Source organism: Pygocentrus nattereri, chromosome 9, assembly GCF_015220715.1.
Source record: "Pygocentrus nattereri isolate fPygNat1 chromosome 9, fPygNat1.pri, whole genome shotgun sequence".
Taxonomy (NCBI): Eukaryota; Metazoa; Chordata; class Actinopteri; order Characiformes; family Serrasalmidae; genus Pygocentrus; species Pygocentrus nattereri.
This window is the reverse complement of record NC_051219.1, coordinates 37,308,913-37,330,086: the sequence shown is the minus strand read 5'-3', so window position 1 is coordinate 37,330,086 and position 21,174 is coordinate 37,308,913. Positions and strand designations below refer to the sequence as shown.

Sequence of the window (21,174 nt, the reverse complement as noted above, 5' to 3'; positions counted from 1 at the left end):
CCCCGGCTCCTTATTGGCCAGCGCCGGTGGGGGCTTCCTGGGTTGCCTCTTCTGGGTGGGGGGGCCTGATCTGCTCCACGGCAAGCAGGCTGACCTGTATTGCACCCACTTCTCCACTCTGCTCTGCTTGGCCCTGGGCCTACAGCTCATCCCTCTCTCATTCTATCTCTTTCTCTCCCTGTGTCTCTTTCTCCCAGCCCAGAAGCTGCGAGTGACACGCCTCTACTTTAATGATGGTTATTATTTTCACCACTCTTTGTGCTGGAGTTCGGCATGGAAATGCCCAGCAGGAGAAGGGTTCGACAGAGGGCTAGATTAGGGTTTAAAGGAGCCATCTGCCCATAAGCTGCGGGCAAAACGATTCTGCCGAATGATACAGTTTAATTAATCTGGGACAGGAACGTATGGCTCTGACCTTGTCTGGCTCTTCCTGCTCACTGACAGTGGACTGGATGGACTGCAGAGATCAGGAACTGCATTCGAATGAAGGTGCTGACACTGCCATTAATGTGACCCTTTCACCCTTACAAAAAAACAACATAATTTTAAAAAAAGGTAATATTAAAGAGCAGCTTCTTACTTATTTATATAATTAGAGCAACCTGTCAGTACAAAATGAACTGGCTTTTCTGGCTGGATGCAATGCGAGAGGGATTTGCGAGGTATTTCAGGGATGATGATGACAGCAGCTCCTGTTCGCTCCTGTTCTGATTCCGAGCTGCACTGCCAGAGGGGACAGCAGACAGGTGAGAGTGAGGTTGAGCAGTGTTGGAGAAATACAGATAAAATGGCCAATGTTTAACTCCAAAGGACAGCTCCAGTGCTGCAGGGCCACAGTGTAACATAGTTAGTAATATCCCTCTTCTGACCCATCACATCAACTAATTATCGAGCCTTTACTGAGTAAGATAAAGCAGAGAAAACACTAAAGTGTGCACTGTGGCCCTCTGTGGCCTCAGTTCTAGGCATGTGACCTTCTTGCATTAGGTTCTTGTGTTCTTGTTGTTGGTGATTTAAAATGTTGCCTCCATGTCACAATTAAGGTTGTACAGATTTGTTGATGTGGTTTAGGACACAGTATGACTTACCATAAACTATAATGAACAAAACCTTGATGTGTGCAGGCTGCCTCTTTAGACAACAGAGTCTGTATTCACAAACCACCTCAGTTGGACTGCTGATCTAGAATGAGTTTTTGTGACAATGACCATCATAAATTTAGAGGAATCTGACCCCAGATCAGGCCAGTAATTTATGACTGTTTTGTGAATACCAGCCCTGGCGTTGTCTGAAATGGCTGCCTGTAGTTGTGAAGTTTTGATCATTTTTATAGTTCACAGTAAGTCATAATATGCCCAGAGTCTGTGTGACCCTAATGAAGGCCTGGATGCAATTTGAGCAGGTTAAGAGAGGTTTTGGCAATGTACTTTTAGGGAAACAGTTTGGGCTATTTGGGTGACTACTGAGTTTCTAGTGTTTGTTAGCAATGTCAGCTGTGTAGCTCCAGGTTTACACTAAAAAAAGGAATTTGGACACTAAACATGCCTTGGCTGCGGGCATAAATTAGATTTTTTGCCAAACTATTCCTTGGCCTTTCCAATAGTTACTGACTGAAGATTTCTTTATGAAATGACTGGTCATTCAAACATTGGGTCTGCTGACCCAAGCCACAAAAATGTTAATCAGTGCGCTTCCCAAATGCTTTTTGGCCTGGTAATAGGCCATTTGATTGGTATAGAACGTTTTTATCAAGTGGAGGCTCTACAATTCCGCATGCTTAAAGAACAATCCATTGAAAGGTATTTTAAGGAACCAGATGTGGTTCTTCTATGGCATTTTTTTGAAACTATCATTGAACTCTCACTATATGTTTAAGAACGCGTATGCTTATTCTGATGCCCCATTATCACACTGGCGTAATCACAACAGCGCTCAGAAAATTCAAGGGCAACCCCAGATTATGAGACTCATATGTGCTAGTCTTTGTTTGTTTGTATGTTTCTATGTGGAGAGCGTATGTGGAAACAGGCATTGGGAAAAACAAAGTTCCAAATGCCGCCTAAATAAAAGCGCAACAATGAGGGAGACGTCAAAGTGGCTGCGACTTCAGGCCAGCGCCGCAGTTTAATTAAACAAGGAATTACGGGATTACACAGAGACTCTCATTACAGGCCACTTGAGGAGTCTTCTGGTGGCTGTCTTTTTGTCTCCCAGAGCTCACGCTCCACAGTTCTCAGCGGATTACATGTGGCCGTAGGACATGAGGCCGCATTAATTAAATCAATTCCTCTGCCTTTTCTTTTTACAAAGATGCCTTTTCCCCAAAGTACCCCCTCCTCCCAAACAGCGAGGTAAAAATATACTCGTATACAAACAGAGGGACCCCATACATGGGCTGCATATCCCTTTGTTGATTTTAGGAGAGATTGCGACAAAGCGATTTGCCTTTAACTTGCCATGACAACACTTGAGGCCAGCGCAGTGGTCTATAGATCACTTTCCAAAGGCACCTCCGAAACCTAGGGGTGGCCGTGAGCTTTCATTTCAGAGACAGCATGGAATTTATTTGTTCTCTTCTACATGCTGCTGGATTTAAAACGAGGGGAGAAAATCCACCAATATCCAGCTTTGCTTTGCATCACCAACCCACATGGTTATCTGGGCAGATTTGGTCCGAGTCAGAGATTGGTCTTCTTAATGTTTGTGATCACCATGCCTCAACTTCTCTTTCTTTTTCTTCACCCCCTCCCCTTATGAGTGAATAAATAACCAAAAAAAGAAAGAAAAAAAAAAAACGGAGAGACAAATCTAAGCAATGCAATTTGGAGGGGCCAGAAGCTTGGAGAGGAGCGCATGCATGACTGATGAGTATGTATTCTGCCACATCTCATTCTGCCCTGGTCACAACAATTACAATGTCATTTAGCTGCCATATCACAGCACACGAGGAGCACCTCGGCCGGGCCTGCGCCGCCCGATAAAAAGAGAATAAGTTTGACAGCACGCTCCTGCTGAAGGTCAGCGTCTCCCTGTCTCTCTCTCCCTCTCTGTCTGTCAGAATAATGAAGACAGGATTATGGTAATGAAACAGACGCTGATGCAGATACGCAGCCTAAACCTGAACCTCATCTTTGTCTCGGTGAGAGATCCCACGATTGGCATGCTAAGGGTCCCATCACGCAAATGGGACCATGGCAAGTTCCCAGATATGACGAATGTGCTACGGCATAAATGGAACGGAGCAAAACATATGCTGCCTTCGATGGTTGCTGATAGGTACCACTGACACTGGAAGCGCTGCTGTGGAACAAGGGAAAAAGGTGAACGGGACAAGATGCATCAGATTTTATAAATCCATTAGGAGCTCAGCCTAATCTGCCTAAATAATGAGGAACACTCTGATTACAATTAAATGACAGATGTAATTCCGTTTAAAAGTTTGATAAAAATGCTCAAGCGTTTATCACGAAACGAGTGCTTAATTAAGAACACATTATTCCTTCGACGTCCTTCAGGGTTCACTGTTTTGTCAAGTATATGTTTATGGGAAAATGACTGAACATGAGCTCAAGATCAAGCTAATTGGCAAAATGATCTGAAAACGAATCAGCCGTGTTTACTTCTTTGCAAGAAAACCTCCCTCACACCCAAAAGACATTTATGTACATAATTCACTGCCTTGTCGCATTTGGAATCATTTGAATCCTATTAATTATTCAGGCTGGTTGCTCCCAACGGAACCGACATAACTTGTATCACTCAGCTGCACATAGGGACAATTAATTATATCACCATCAAAGAACTGTGGTAGTGTTTCAGAGGCACAGCTTCAACCGCAAGCGGGTTGTAAAATCACACAGTGCCTGACAGATTAGCCGGCAAAGTGAAAAGCTGTAACAGTCCTACTTCACATTCACAAAGCGCATTCATTATACAAAGTGTCTGATTGAACTTTGTCAGCGCCGGCGTGTAAGGCGCGTTAAGAGCGGCTGAGCCCAGGATGGTGATTAACTGCTATGGGCGAAGAATGACTGGGGGCCAAAGAGGAGTCATGACCACCCAACACAAGCGCCTCTCTTCCATCCTCCTCGCCAACCTCCGACACCAGCGAAGAGACCAGCAGATGGGATATTCATCATCACGGCCACACTCGGCCTCTTTCCTCCTCTCAGGCCTCTTTTTATTCTTGCTCTCGTCCAGCATCTCCTGCCCTGGTCTCTCTGGAGCGCTTTGGTCAGCTAAAAGGCCTGAGGAAATGTAGCCCTCCACAGCTGCACATTCCTAAAAGGCCACTGCACTTAGCACGGTGGCAAACATTTACACATTTGTCTTCATCAGGCCTGGCAGTCTAAACAACATTAGAACCACATATTAGCTGAGCCGCACCATTGCTCTCCACATTTCCAACAGGCAGCGATTAACAAATTAGAGAAATGCTTTTGGCTCCAGTTAACTATGTATGGGACATTAATGAGCCATGGCAATGAGCCACCATCAACCACACTGTACCCTTTATGTTGGCCATTATTCCTAGACCTCAAGTGATTCTTCAGAAGACCACCCCTTGTTTTGAGCTAATTGTAACACAACTGTTTGTAAAGAAGGAAAACAGATGGCGTTCTTCCGTTCTGTGTCAATTCACAACAGAGGAAAATCCACTACAACTGAATCGTCCTCAGGCCAGCCTGGCATTAAACTGAAAGGACCACTATCCATTTCATTTAAAAGATACGATGCCAAAATGACCAGAAAAAACCCCAAACATTCTCAACAAACCTGTAATCCAACTCCAAACTCTCTCCAGTTTCTCTCCTTTTGTTTTCACAGTTGTTCCACCATCCTCTTTATTGGTCAGTCAGAGAGCGAGGGAGAGGGAAGGAACACTGTACAAACAGACTATTATAATCTCCTATCTTTGACATGCATCTGCTACAGAACAATCCACACGGCTTCAGGGCTGGACTGAAGCCGACCTGCCTCTCCTAAAGTCTGCAGAGGATCTGAGGTAGAGATAGTGCTCCTCTGAAGCACAGCAGCAGAAGGAGACCCAGGAGCACACTGGCTGCAGGACATGCACTTGATTATGCAGATCCACATAGCACAATTAAGGCAGAACACAGAATGAGGCTAGACAGCATGGGTGAAACTGAGAGAAATGAGACAGTTCTGTTTTAGAAATGCCACACAATTAAGGAAATAGGGGTGTGGCTAATACAACAGATGCACATCAGTATCTCCAGTGGATGCTTATGACCGTGTCAATTGATATCTACAGTAGTTGTTTATAAGAGCAGCCATTAATATCTACACTTGTTGTTTATAACAATAGCCATTAATATCTACAGTAGTTGTCTATAACAATGCCCAATAATATCTATAGTAGTTGTTTATAACAATGCCTGTTAATATCTATAGTTGTTGTTTATAACAATGCCTATTAAAATCTACAGTAGATGTTTATAACACTAGCCATTAATATCTACAGTAATGGTTTGTAACAATATCTGTTAATATCTGCAGTAGATGTTCATAGTCATAAACTTTAATAGCTACAGTAGATGTTTATAACAATACTCATTAGTATGTACAGTAGTTGTTTATAACAATACACATCACTATCTAAAGTAGATGTGAAAGATAATACATAGCAATGTTTATAACAGTCCCCATAATTATCTACAGTAGATGTTTTTGACAGCACCTATTGATATCTACACTACATGTTTAGAACAACATCTATCAATATCTACAGTCGATGTTTATAATAATATCTGTCAATATCTCCAGTAGATGTTTATAATAATATCTATCATTATCTACAGTAGATGTTTATAATAATATCTGTCACTATCTACAGTAGATGTTTATAACAATATCTGTCAATATCTACAGTAAATGTTTGTAATAATATCTGTCAATATCTACAGTAGATGTTTGTAATAATATCTGTCAATATCTACAGTAGATGTTTGTAATAATATCTGTCGTATCTACAGTAGATGTTTATAACAATATCTGTCAATATCTACAGTAGATATATATAACAATGCTCACTGATCTTTAGCTGATAGCTATATCTACATACACAGTAGATGTTTTTGGTACAGAGAAATATGCCTATTCTTAGTGGAATAACGGTTTCAGACAGATGTGCTCTATGCCACCATTCCTATTACAAAACTCAATAAGTCCTTTTCTTGAAAAAACATTTTTGTATTTTTTTTATTTTCTTGTCAGTAAGTAATCTGGCCTTGGCAGCTTGCAAACTCAGAGCCAACAATGTCAGCAAGCTTTCATCAGAAGATGGCATATGGAAGCACATAAGGACAATGCCAGTGTGCTTTAGGCTGACACTCCTTGTAGACCACGCTCATTATTATCATTCTACAGGATAAAATCGAAGTACACCCTTAAATAAGAAGAAGCAGCAGAAGAAAAAAAACAGCAAAAAAGCTTGGGAGAAAAGGAGGGAAGGCTCTATAATCTCCGGCTCCCACAACAAACAATTAGGTCCCTTTTCTTTCAGTCGCCATGCACAAAAAAAAAAGTTTGGAGGGAAAGAGGGAAATGTGGAGGAGAGGTGATGGGTGATGCTCTTTTATAGGTCTTGTCATGTGCTTGAAGGCTCAGTGGTCTTTTTGTCTGTTGCATGTGTGTGTGAGCGTGCTCACCTTAAACAACAGAGAGCCTCGGGGGCCTCCCTGGCCTTTCAGGCCCAATAGAGGCAGCACCTTAGGGGGCCATTTAAGCCTGAAAGGAGGCCTGAAAACCCTGTGCAGCCCTGTGGGGCATCAATAAATGCTGACATATTGACTCTCTGTGCCCAAGCGCCACTGGAAAGTGCTGCCTGCATATTAATCCATTAAGGGGCTGGGGAGAGGGCTGACACCATGGAGAGAAGGGGTGGCCAAGGATGGCTTGTGTCTCTTAGGTTCTGCATGCTCTGGAATGCGGCCACTGAGTGTTTGGTCTATGAAACGGTTAAGAAATGAGTCGTAATCTACAAAGTGCTCTTCAGCTTCAAGCACAGTGGCCTGTGCCGTGGCTCGAGAAGTGCTAACACGTGAGAAGACGCAGAGAATGTTTGTTTTGGCTACGCCAACCCGTGCCATTTCATTTCACATTTTAGTTGAATGTACAATTGCCTGAGCACTCTGTTTGCCTCTCTACTGTTTAAAGCTATGAGCTAGGAATCAAATTCCTTAATGTTCCTTTAGGCCATATAAGGTGGCGGTAGAATTTCCTTCAGCTCGTTACATGAACAGTGGACTTCATTTTTGTGGGAAATGCTGAGACAGTCAATAGAAACTGGAGAAAGCTCTAATTCGGTTTCTACCTGCCAGCATTGTTCAGACTGCAGGTGAAAAGCAGGTGTCCATTTACACCACCCTCATTCTCCCTTTTTAATATTGAATTCATTTCCTGGGATATGGATCTTGGTAATTGAGGTCAAAAGCAATCAAAATGGTGGAACTTAATCATATTTCTAAAAGGAGGAAGAGATTGTAAAATCAGCCCTTTAAACTTGCATGCCTTAATTGAATTTCACTTTAAACGCATGCCTTAGAAAAGAAAAGAGCCAAAGATGAAGATAAACACGCTAAGGTTTTGGGGAAAAAAGTACATTTCTTAAGTGTACCACCAAAAAGAGTTTGATATGTAAAGATCTCAAAGTGCTCAACCCAGGTGACTGTAGGAATATTATAGGGTACCCCCTCCCCAGATTTAATAAACCCTTTTTATTAAATGTGAGGATCTAGACATCAACAAATCTCGCAAGAATTTAGCATTGACCACTGATGTGTCTTGTAAACAAAATAATAAGAAAAAAAGAGAAAAGACGGGTGAAAGCATTGCTTGTAATAGAAAACAAAGATGTTTCCACAATTATGCCAGCTACCTTTTCACATTTTTCGCTCTCTCTCTCTCTCTCTCTCTCTCTCTCTCTCTCTCTCTCTCTCTCTCTCTATGTATATATATACATTTAGAAATAATGTCAAAAACTGAAATACAACAAAAAAAACAACAAAAATTGTTGTTTTTCAGTTTTTAACATTATTTCTAAAAGCCTGTTTTTCTTTATATTGTATGTAAATTCCATGATGAATGGACCAAAAGAAATGACCAAAAATGACGTGGAAAAAAGTCTGGTTCCATTGACTTTCACTGAAAGTAATGTATGTTTTTTCCTTCTCCTGTAAAGTCAACATTTTGGAGATACGAGGTTTTCTTTTTTATATATATATATATATATATATATATATATATATATATATATATATATATATATAATTCACAAATTCCTTCCACAAACAGGCCCTGATTAGCAGAATTATGTGCACATGCATTAAATTCAAAGCCATTTCATCATTATGTAACTCAATACCTTAGACAAAACCTAGCAAAACCATTCAGCAGTGCAATAAAAGAAATTCTAGGGTGTCTTGTGGCCCCATGCTGGCTATTTCCTGTAAACACTAAAGGCTAAAAACTAGCACTGAACTAAATTCAGTTGTTACAAAGACATTTGTTATCAGGGCATTATGTCTTAGCAAACTACCATTTATTAAGTGCAAGTCTTTATCCGCACACTCCTCCACGGTGGCACGCGTGCGTCTCCCTCGCAGATAAACAAAAAAGTGCTGACTGTCAGTTTTACTAGTGATTTAGCCTTTGGAAAATAAATCTTAATATATCAATGCAGGCGCCAAGTGGACAGCCTAAGGCTTAAAGTTAAATGGCTTTTTATTATTATTTAAAAAAAAAGTAAGGGCATAATCTTATTTTGAAAAAAGCAGATTAATAAACAGAGATGAAGATTCCTCTCCTCTGAAAGAATGTCATTTGGGATCACTGAACCTCTTTAGAGATTATGGTTAAAAGGTGCTTTGAAATGCACCCAGATACACACTCTTAAAGCTTTGTCAAAAAAAAGTACACTCCAGAGATCAATCTTCTAACACTAAAGTCCTTTGCAGTCAACCTTCTGAACACAACGTTGTGGCCTATATTAACTGAGCGCTAACTGCTCGCCAGACATACGACAACTGTCAACCCAAATTCAATCGTCCTTAATCAAACAGCAGAAAAAAAATTCCACTTGGGAACAGTAAGACTGCAAAAACAGCCATCTGGGAGGCGAGAGAGGGGGGAACAAAATCAGTGTAGAAAGTAGCCTGAGGAGAAAGTGACAGTGGGTGCATAAATAAGCCCATTAGTTAAAAATGTACGACAAGCGGCCAGTTTGAAGCTGCATGGGGAGACGCAGCTGCCTGGCCCCTCAGCCTCGCTCCCACTGCCCAGTGCTTTCACGTTTTAAGTTGGTGGAAAAAATCTGAGCAAATTTCTGATTTGTAACACTCTAGGAACATGTTTATTGTCTTTGTGCGAGCGCAAACACACACTTATAAATAAGGCCTAATGAAGAATCTCGGGGTGAAGGCGCTAAAGAGCATAAAATGGGGAATTTTATGGCCATAAGTAGCGTGGGCTGATGGTGATTTTTAAGCTATTGGACCATGGTGTTAACTACTAATCATAGGAGTAAAGCAGGACAAATGCCTCTCCGCTTAATTACTGCCACACATTACATGGGCTGCGCCTCCACTGTCGGCTCAATTGGGCTGAAATTTCGTTTTTTGTCTGTCGCAAGCTAACACCACGCACGTCTGAATGCCTGCTCAACTGATTTTTTTTCTCTCTTTTTCTAAATTAAAAAAGAGTGCTGTGCGCCTCACAGCTGTGTGCAGAAGTTAGGGCACCCCTGGTCGAATAAACATATTTTGAGGGTTTTTTTTAAGTGAAAATAAGTGAACATGTCCTCACACCTCTGCACATTTTAATGCATATTGACAGTTTATTTGCTGAATTTTTAACAAATTGGGGGGGAATAAAACATAAAATGTAAACATGCTTTGGGACATTTTCTACTTTATGTTTGACTTTTTTCTTATATGTTAAAGTTCTTCAGCAAATGAATAGAAACTGTGCACTAACATTCGTAGGAAAATATCAGCTTCCTCCTGTTAACTTATTTTCACCTAGAAAATAAACAAAACATGTCATTTAACTAGGAGTGTTCAGATTTTTGCATACAACTGCAGTGCATGGCTCATATATATGCGTGTGTAGCTTTCCTTGAAAGCTAGTCAGGTCAGACCTCAGCTGTGAGATATTTCTGTATTTGAACTTCTCTCTGATTTATTTGTTTGACCACCATTTGTTTAGCTGTTTGGGGAAAAAGCAGGCATTTAGTATTCATGTCCTGTCTAATTACTGCAGATATGAAAAGCATTCTGCAAGCACAGAATATGACCTATAATACTCAGATATTTATGTAACAAACATTTAACATGTTTCCCAAAATGCGGAACATGAAATGTGACAGTGATTTGGTTAGATGGGAACTCTCATACAAAGGATTTAAAGGACTGAAGAGAACCCAAAACCACCGTTCAGCAGCAATAATCACCAATATCAACAGGTTTGTCCCAAGTTAACAACATTTCAGTAACAAAACATTTTCAGAGAACAATTTTTAATGCACAATTGCAGCATTCGCTGAATTTTACATTCTGGGAGTCGGTAGAAAATGAAACTTAAAATGTAGCCTGTGCAAAGGTTTAGGCACATTTTACAATTTTTTTTCTAATATATTAAACTCACTGCTCAAATGTGCAGCCAATGAAATGTTTATGTTCCCCACAGAGGATGCATTGACTTTTTTTCACTTCAAAAATCAACTAAACATATTATTTGCCAGGGGGTCTTCAAACGTTCAACACTGTAGACTTTACATATTGTTGACTGCCAAGGTTTCTCACACCATCCAGAGCAATTATGGATCATTTACAAGCTTAATTATCTGGCTGAGGTGGTGAATCCTTCAGACATATGCAAACCAAGTATCTCCTGGAAGCAATATTCAAACATATGACCCAAGAACGTGCATTCTCATAGTGTCAGCAATGAAAAGAGATGAGAGACAAGCTAATGTGGACATTACGAGATATTATTGTGCTGATACAGCTGATAAATCAAAACATATTCCACATTTTTCGTAGAGGAAGAACGAAACAGTCAACTGCAGATTGGTGAGTTCATTATTGAAGGACATATTTAGTCTGCATTTTGATTTAGAAGATAGTCATGCTTTGTCCTCGCTCTTACCACTTTTTTGTTGTTCTCTTATAGAGTAAAGGTAAAAGCTATGGGGGGGGATGACTGGGTTGCCTTGCGTGTGAACAATCCCTCCATCTTGGACCGTCTCTTGTGGGACACTACCCTTTAGTGTGGGCGAGAAGGGTCACGAATCACAACACCCATTATTCTTTTGCCACACCACACTACACACAGAGCGCTCTTTGTTTGGCTAAGTTCTTGTTATTTGTTACAATTATCCTTAGTGGTCTAAATGAGAGCAGCTGAAGGCACTGCCAATGGGGCAGAAAGAGATATCTCACCACTTTCAATAGTCAACAATAAACAAAGATAAAACGATATAGCAGAGACTGACAGCAGACTGAAAATGTCCTTCCGCCGTATGAACCTTAATGGCGTTTTTTTGCATGGGTAAATAGGTTTACATGACAGAAAACCTGATGAATATTGGTCTATGTAGCACCAAACAGGGTTCTGCTATCCTTACAAGTCATAGGACCTTTTTTATATTACATATTCGCACTTTTTGGCAATTTTTGTTTTTTAAAAAGCAACCAGAAATGCTGCAAAATGACTTCAATATAAATCTCTGCACATTAACTTACATTCAAATCTGAGAATGTTTTCATCTTCGCCTGTAAAGTTACTATTTTGGAGATGTTTTTTTTTGACAGTGAGGATATTGAGTGCTTTTTGTGCTACGAGTATATATCTATGTGGTAAAAGATAGATGTACTAGTACAACATGCAACCGATATAAACTGAAATGTGAGCTTTTTTCTGAGTTGGGTTTTTTTTTGTCTATGATGATGAAAATATAGCTACTATATTGATATACTTCATATATGTATCGTGTCTATCTGAGCTTTACATACAAAGAAATATGACTTTATTTTAACATTGCTTCACAAGACAAACTGCACGCAGCGCATGCACATTTGAAACCTTCAAACCTCATAGAAATGCAAATCCTATCACTTGCATTAAGACAACATCCAATACTACAAAAAGCCAATTCCAAGTCACTCACTTGGAAAACACTCTGTTTTAAAACGTTAAAAAGGAGGGTGACCCTTTTCTTTCCGCGCTTAAGATTACCATACTTCTCCCAGACTCGTGACACCTGCTGCCCACTGTGGGCGTGCGGAACACAGACCTTTACTTCAAACAGTCTAAAGAGCCCTGCTCGGGGTATTGACTGAGGGCAAACGCGCCCAGCTTGGAGTCCTCCTACCGCAGATGTACATTAATGCAGGAAATATACAGATCTGTGCAGCAGAAAGGACAGCTTTTCCTTTTAACATGCTGTTGTCTAGCTTGATCATGTCAGTTTGATAGAGCCCATTCAAAGGTATTCATGCATCTGCCTTTGAGGAACAATGGCCGCCAGTTTATAAACTGTCTCCCTGCTTGCCGAAAGGCTTCAGGCCCTTTTGTTTCCCTCCTCTTAATAAACTTTTGGAGGAGTTCATCAACTTGCCTGAATGGCCAATGCAGAGAAGGCAAAACAAGAGAGCTTCCCCTTTCCTTTCTACCCTTTAAACTGACTGTATTTAAGTCGGCTGAGGAGGCTGAGAGACATCAGAACGATCTTTAGTCAAACAAATCGGTAGGCCATTCAGAGAACAAAGCTTGGTTAAGAGAATAATAGAAGACAGTTGACTTTAACTGACATAGCAATTGAAACACAAGCAACTGAAACTGAGGAAAATCTTGATAACACAGATAAATTCCACATCAGCAAAAAACACATTTATGGCTGCTTTCTGTTTTTTTTTACAGAAATAAAGGAAAATTCCGCCATAAAGTGTGCATGTGTGATTTTTTTGCAAAGTAGAACCGAAAAACTATTGGAGCACATGAAGGTAAAGGTAATAATTTTGAAATATGGCAATGCTCCATGACCCATAGCCTCCCGTTAGTCACACCTTTTTCCTAGATGGCCACATGACACGCAGGTCTAATTTTGCACGGTGACACAGCCCTGAGATACCATCTGAATTCCACATTTTTCTAACCAGATGCATTGACCTTTGTCTGCTATGATTGCAGAACTTGCAGCCCCCTTTTCACTCAGCCTATCGCCCACAGTGCATGAAGCCAGCAGACTAAATAAGGTTTTGTTTTGCGATGAAAGTTCCAGACGTAACAGTCTCCTATGAGCTGTAGTGAGGGTTAATGGTGTTTGAAAGCTAGTCTAAATGTATAGGCCTAGTGCTATTTTTTCTTGAAGGCTTTATGAGTGCCTTGTGCAGCCTTGTGGAAGGATCCCCCTTTTGTTAGCCCATCAGTTTCCCATTGGGTCTCCGGACAAGATTCTTGGCATTTGTCGGCAAAAATGAAAGCGGGATTAAGGAAAAGCTACTGAACGCTCCATGGCAAAGGAGTGGGCTGAGACACATACCCCCCCAACTCCATTCAAAGACCCCCCCTTTCCACTTTGGTAACTCCTCTTTCGGTATGTTTGTATTCCCACAGAGACCCTTAATGCTGTTAGAAAGCCAAACAGACAATAATGCAGAAAAAAAAAATATATCAACATGTTCTGAGTGCTTTGGGGTGAAGAGCTATATAGAGGCCTCTATCCTAGCAAAAGACTCATTAACTAACTACCACATAATCTTGCTTTTTACAACTGGTTGTATGACTTGTATGTAACCTCATAATGAAGAGTAGGCCCAGCCTAGTGTGATCTAATTAGCAGACACAGGTTAGTAAACTGGGTTTTGTAGGCCGGCTCCCTTTCAAAAGACAGATGAGCAACGTGTGGTGGGCTAAAGTCTTCACAGTCTTCCGCATGGCATTTTGGGCTGAAACAGACTTTCTTGTCTTTATGTGAGTCACCAAGAGTTTTATGAGCAGCATGCAACACTGAAGAGATGGTGAGCTGGGCCATCAAAACCTCTTCTGTGGCACTACATAGGAAGCCTGAAGGCCAGCACTTTTATTGCTGTCAGCAGGAGTTTCCCCTTGTCGTTTGTTCATTTGGGGGCTTCTGATGTACCCAGATGGTCCCCGGCCTGTTGCGCACTGCCAGGCTCCCTCAATGACAAAAGTATTTCTGACTTGATCCACTTAAACCAGCATGCTAAATACTAGAAATGACTGCATGCCAGGGCCAAAACTGAAAGCTTCTGCACTTTCATGATGTACTTTGATTGAAGCGCCAATGATGAAAGGATGGGGGGGGCTTTTAAAGTTATTGAGTGGGAAAGAATTCTGAAAAAAAGAGATATATTACAATAATAAACACTTTACTTGATTTGAACCTGCACAATATTTACACATCAACAAAATATCGTCACTGTCCATTTTGTCCAATTTTATTTTAGGCTCAGCAGTTGCTCTTTTTATATTGTGTGCATATTTCATGATGAATGGACCAATAGAAATGGCCCAAAATTGGAATTAAATTGCTTTACATTAACATTCATTAAAAGTAAAGGACGTTTTTGCTTTCTCCTTAAAAGTTGCCATTTCAAGAATATTTATTTTTGAAATTTCATTCATGCGACAAATGTTCTACTTGGTACATTTACAGTGTACATTAATATGGGAGAGAAAAGGTCCCAGTGTCTCCTACTGAAAAGTTTTAGTAATTATGCTTTTTCTACCTTTAAGGACGAGAAAAGAAAAACAGACTCAAAGCCCGAATGGGTGCTCAGATAGTCCCTGTCCCACATAGGAAGAAATAGTTTAATTAATAGACAGGCAGGCTTGAAAGCAGCACTGGCAGTCTGTAATATGATGAACTCCCATTGTCGTGGTGTCACCACAAGTGTTTCTGATAAGCCAAAGCAACCAAAGATCAAAGACTTTAAGCCTCTCAATTTCCCCTCAGCAGCCTCGCCTTCCCTGCACCTACTCTCTCTTTCTGCCCTTTAAAGATTCAAACACACATAGAAGGACATTTAGCTTGTGCGAACTGCTTCAGGTTGACAGGTCAGCAGATCTGTCCAGCATATTGTGACCACAAGACTGTGTTTGACCTTTCACAATGAAAGTCTAAGTGAAATAGCACTGCAGTGTTTTTATTACTGACAACTCTCTTTTTTAAACGTCCAAAATCATATTTGTAAAAGAATGCAAACCAGCTCTTGTCAATCTCTACATCTAGTAATTATTATATGGGAAATGGTCACTAGTATTCTTTAAAATGGGAAGAAATTTGGTGTGCATTCATTTTAAGAGCTAAAGTCCAGGAGCAGATGCAGATCACAACAACCAATGATATCATTGCTCATGATCTTATAGCCAAAGGTTTCAGGAAATAGCCAAATGTGGGAATAGGAGTTTGACCGAGAAGGAAGCAATGAGGGAATGGGGGGCTGTCTGCAGCTCTTCTTCACTGAGCCCTGGGCTTTTATTCCATTTGATTTGTTCCACGAGCTGTGTCTCTCGGTTGATGTGGATTTAGGACTTTATTCTGGCTGCTCTGCTACTCCACTGCACAGAGCAGAACAGCATGGCATTCAGCTCTACTGCAAATGACTCTGTGAACAGTTCCACATTGCCCAGTGCAAACCACACTAAAGAGGTAATGCACCGAATTCATCTGAATCAAACATCACTTCCACTTTAATACAATATATGACATTACACTACATTCATTTACTTTGGGCAACAATTGAATTCATATGATCAAATGTAGTTTATGTGGAAATGATGGACACACTGAAATCAGGTAAATTCAATGGATTATGGCTTTGAATCAATTTGAATAAATTCTTAAAATCTGATCATTGATTGCATACATTTTAATATTGATGTAACAATAGCAATGGATAAACAACTATCATTATTATTATTATTATTATTATTATTATTATTATTGTTAGATAATAGATTATTATTATTGTTTTTATTTAAAAACCCACATAATACATAATAAAAACATTATATATATATATATATATATATATATATATATATATATATATATATATATATATATATATATATATATATATATATATATAATTCATAGTTTGTTGATAACGATGACTAAATGAGCGTAATTTCATGGTTATTATTATTATTATTATTATTATTATTATTATATAGTAATTATTATTGTTGTTCTTATTGTTATTGATTTTATTGTCGTAGTTGATGTTGTTCATGTTGATGATATTGATGATGATGATGATGATGATTACAACGACTGAATCAGTACAATTATACCCTACTTAAATTATTACTATTATTATTATTGTTGTTGTTGTTGTTGTTGTTGGTGGTGGTGGTGGTGGTGGTTTTAATGACAACGATGATGATGACAACTGAATCCGTGTAATTATAACCTATTGAAATCGTTATTATTGTTATTATTATTATTATTATTGTTGCTGTTGTTGTTGTTGTTATTAACCACTTCATTGTTATTGTTGTTGTCATAGTTCATGTTGGCGTTATGATGATGAAGATGATGATGATGACAACTGAATCCGTGTAATTATACCCTATTGAAATCGTTATGACAATTACTATTATTACTATTATTTTTTTTTTTTTTAACCACTTCATTGTTATTGTTGTTGTCATAGTTCATGTTGGCGTTATGATGATGATGGTGATGATGATGATGATGATGATGATGGAATCAGCGCACTGTGTCCTTTATTAGCATGACGTTATTATTATTCCGGGCTGTGCATTGTGTGTGAGGCGCGCGCGGAGTTGCGGTGAAATGCGGTGGGAGGCGGCGCGAGGAGGTTAATCCGAGTTTAATACACTGATGCGCAGCACAGGAGCGCCGCTCTGATGATTGTGTTATCTCTGCCCAACATTTGGGTCTCCCTCAATTTCAACCCAGCCAAATAGCTGCGAGAAAGTGCAGATGGAGGGACTCCGCGCGCCCGAGGAAAAAATGTTATTAATAGCTAAATAACTTCCCCATACTTTCACTAAAGCTCTCTATCACCATTCCAGATGGGCTTGTTTGAAGTGGTCTCTGCGCTCATCCCGCCGTCCCTCCTTCTTTCAACGAATTTTATTTCGCTCTCCACACAGCCCCTAACTTCAGGTTCTCTCTCTAAACACCCCGGCGGGGCGACCGCTGCCCGCTGAGGACGCTCAGTTACCAGCTGAGGGTCTTTCCTCGTCTGAAAACCAGCGAGGTTCGTTCAGCTTGATCGGATCGGAACATCAGGATTTAGGGATGAAACCGCGGGAAGTTTAGATGAAATGAGCTGGTTTTACAGTTTGAGACTGAATAGATGCCGCTGCGCTGCAACGTTTGCTGAGGAATCGTGTCATAAAAAGTGGTAACGTGGGTCGTATTTAACCTGAGAGAGTCGCTCTAAACCGAACAGGACAAACGGTATGATTGATTGACACCTCTGTGTCATCAACTCTGAGTCTGAACGTGTTTCGTTCGCCTGTTTGCGCCGCTTTAACGCGAATCTTCTGAGCGAGCAGGTCTTCGTTAATGCGCTGACGTCAGTCTAGCCGTGAATCAAAGGTCTTAGTAAATAAAACGAAATGAATCAAATACACAAAAACGGAAAAATCCACTAGAATTGCAGCAGTGCTGTAAACGGGGAGTGTATGCAGTCATTTCTGGCCACGCTGCGTGTTCAGATCACGCAGGTTAGCTAATGGCAAAACGGGGTCACTTTAAATGCGTGATCTAAATATACAGCATAATTAGGGGAGAGAGCGAGCAGCGCTGCTAATGGGCTTTCTCTCTCTCTCTCTCTCTCTCTCTCTCTCTCTCTCTCTCTCTCCTCGGGATTAAATGTGAGGCTAAATATGACTCTCCTTTCTTCAGGCTCGTAAACAGCTGGCTTAGGTTATTTGTCTTATATGTGACACAAGGCGTGTTTAGTGTGCGCGCGCGCGTTGTCCCCCCTCGTTCCTCTGAGCGCGACACGTCAGCCGGAGCGATCCAAAACTAAAATAAAACAAAAAAAAGAGCAAATAAATCAAATGTATGAGGCCGTGAAGCCCCCCGACAACTGCGCGAGAACCTTCAACATCTCATGAATTCGCGCCCAGGGCGAGCCGGCGAGAGGCGCTCAGAGATGAAAGTGGAGGAGAAATAAAAGGCTCAATTTAATCTGCTTTAAAACCCTTCAACATATCGTTTGTGCGCCGAGGACTCTGCCGAGCAGCGAGGGCTGATGCGCCGCATGCCTGAGAGCTATTACACCCCTCCAACACAGACCCCCATTCACTGCACACCGTTTTCATTAGCAGCTCTAATAAGTCTTAACGTTATTAAATGCCAGCGCGATGATCGAGTGAAACAAGCCCAGAGACGGCGAGGGTTTTTCCCTTTTTTACGTCCTGAAAGAACACAGTCCGGGTGTCACCACATGGAAAGAAACGGGCTGAGAAACACACACACACGCACACACACACACACACACACACACACACTGCGATAAATAACCCAGCAGAAATGAATTCGACCCGCGAGCCCATGCACGCCCTGTCCACTCCGCACTTTCACTATTTCGTTGTGAAATATAATTATGAGTTCAGTTCATCATTTTTACAGCCAGAACCCAGAAGCTTCAGCTCCAGCTGTTCCAACCATGAGCAGCTAACACTGTTCGACAATTTGCCACCAGAATATTCAACAGCAAAGCACAGCATAGATTCACTAACATGCTCTTTAATTTTATTTATACACACACATATATATATATATATATATATATATATATATATATATATATATATATATATATATATAAGTGTGTATTACTCTTGCGCGTGCACGTGAATAATATCCACACAGTTCTCTCACTTTTGCAAACTCGTTGCCAACGACCAACTCAGTTCAATTCAAAGCAGCGTCTCAAGCGTGAGCTAATAACATAATAATAATCCTGTAATAACAATATAATAATGCATTTTTGAGCAGTCGCCGTTTGAATCGCAGTGACCTCCGAGTGAAACTAAACTGTAGAGGAGAAATGAAGGTGATTCGCAGTGAAACTCCGCAGGCTGTGTTTTGGCAGAGTCGGGAGCCACCGCGGGGTCTCATGTTAAACACACACTATGTGCCATTAAAATAAGTGTGAGAAGACCCCCTCCTCCCTCACTCCCCTCAACCAAGCCCGTCAGTTCAGGAGCGGAGCAGCGATGGGCCAAAAGAAGGAGCAGTGGGCATTTCCAAACAAGAATAAACCATTTTGCACCCTCCAAATCTCATTCTCTTCCAACAGACGAGCCCATAATATTACAAACCTATCTACCGGCGGGGCGCACTGAATAATTCATCTGCCTTCAGTTCTCCTCTCGGCCTTTTGTTGCCAGTTTTCTCTCCCTCCTTTACGGCTTTTTGAATGTGAAAGGACGGATCTACTCCTCTTCTCCATGCCTCCCTCGCTTTTTAGATGTGGCCTTTGTAGCGCGAGGGAAAAAGGGCCTTCAGTGGAGCGGGGGTCTCCGCAGCGAAGTTCATCTTCAAGTTTAGTGAATTGACGGACTGTCAGTCGCGTTTGGAAGCGGAATGTTCCTCCGCGCGCGGCTTCCATCTCCTCAACACCCAGAGGAGAGAAATGAGCGCGGCCGTTCAGAGGAGCAGGAGGTGTGAAGGCCGGGGAAGGTGCGGTTGAGGGGCAGATTAGGGCACAGCGCCGCTGCGGGGTGTAATTGAATCTGATCGCCACATCGCTCATCTGTCACTTACCGTTTGGAGGGCGCGTTTAGGGCTCCGCGGGACCGAAACACGGCCGGTATAAATCATTAAGGAGGAGGTTCCGTCAAACGGCTGGAGTGACAGCTTCACAGCGAGCCTGATTTACAGCGCCGCTCAACAAACGAGCGCGAATTAACCTTCATTTGAGTGTAAACCCCCCGAACCCCGCTCTGACCGAGCCGAGGCTGCTGTCCCGCAGAGGGGCTTTCAGTGCAGGTGGAGAAACGCAGATGAGCCGCACTGACCACACGACCACAGCCTCGCAGGAAGAAGAGAGAAACTCCCGGGTTTTTACCTTTGTCTCCCAGGATGCCGTCGATGCTGTGTTTGGTCTTCTTCTCTCCGCTCTCGTCTTTCTTATCGCACTCATCCTCGTCCTCTTTCTTTCCGAAGCGCGTGCGGAGGACTCGACTGATGGAGCTCACTGTAAAGGAGAAGATCATTAAACAACATCACGATCTAAAAATCTACAATAAGAACACTTAAACATTTATGACGGTGTCGAAGAACATATGGAGTAAACGTTAAAGAAACTGTACCATATAAAACAATAAAACAAACGAATACCCTGCACCTGTTACATCATAATGATAATAATAATAATAATAATAATAATAATGCATTGGAGAGGGCTTGGACGAATATATGGAATCAAGATAAAAATAGCACAATGCAAAAGAAATCGTATTCCCTGCAAATGTTACATAATAATAATTATAAGAAAAAATAATAACTATTATAATAATTATTATTATCGTTGTTGTTGTTGTTAGTGTTGTTGTAATTACAATAATTACAAAAAAAATTTGAGATGGAGTGGAAGAATGCATGGAATAAAAAGATTTTTAAAAATAATCTATTTAAAAATGAATACCCTGCAAATATTACACACTACTACTATTACCACTAATAATAATAATAATAATTATTATTATTATTATTATTATTATTATTATTATTATTATTATTATTATTAATGTGTTGTATTCAGCAGTAATTACTACCTCATGTTTGTATGTCCATACTATTATTATCAACAGGCTGTAATAATACATTAATAATTAACTTTCAAAAATGCAGTGATCAGTCAGAGGAGTGGAAATATTGTAAAGGTTACAGTGATTAATCAGAGTAAAATGCTGTAGAAGTGCAGAGGTGTGGGAATATTGTAAACAGACAGTGAGCAGTCAGAGGAGTGGGAATATTGTAAACAGTACAGTTAGCAGTCAGAGGAGTGGGAATATTGTAAACAGTACAGTGATCAGTCAGAGGTGTGGGAATATTGTAAAAAGTACAGTGATTAGTCAGATGAGTGGGAATATTGTAAATAGTACAGTGAACAGTCAGAGGTGTGGGAATAT

At 40.7% G+C, this 21,174-nt stretch overlaps 1 protein-coding gene across 8 annotated transcripts in view; it reads right to left on the bottom strand.

The window, feature by feature from the left end:
* The window catches only part of pax7b (paired box 7b), a 65,387-nt gene that overhangs the window by 40,011 nt on the left and 4,202 nt on the right, over positions 1-21,174 (bottom strand). For all 8 annotated transcript variants that reach the window (XM_037541503.1, XM_037541505.1, XM_037541502.1 and 5 more), the window contains exon 4: positions 20,109-20,237. In XM_037541503.1, coding sequence (XP_037397400.1) covers positions 20,109-20,237 — 129 coding nt within the window. The remainder of the gene's footprint in view (positions 1-20,108; positions 20,238-21,174) is intronic.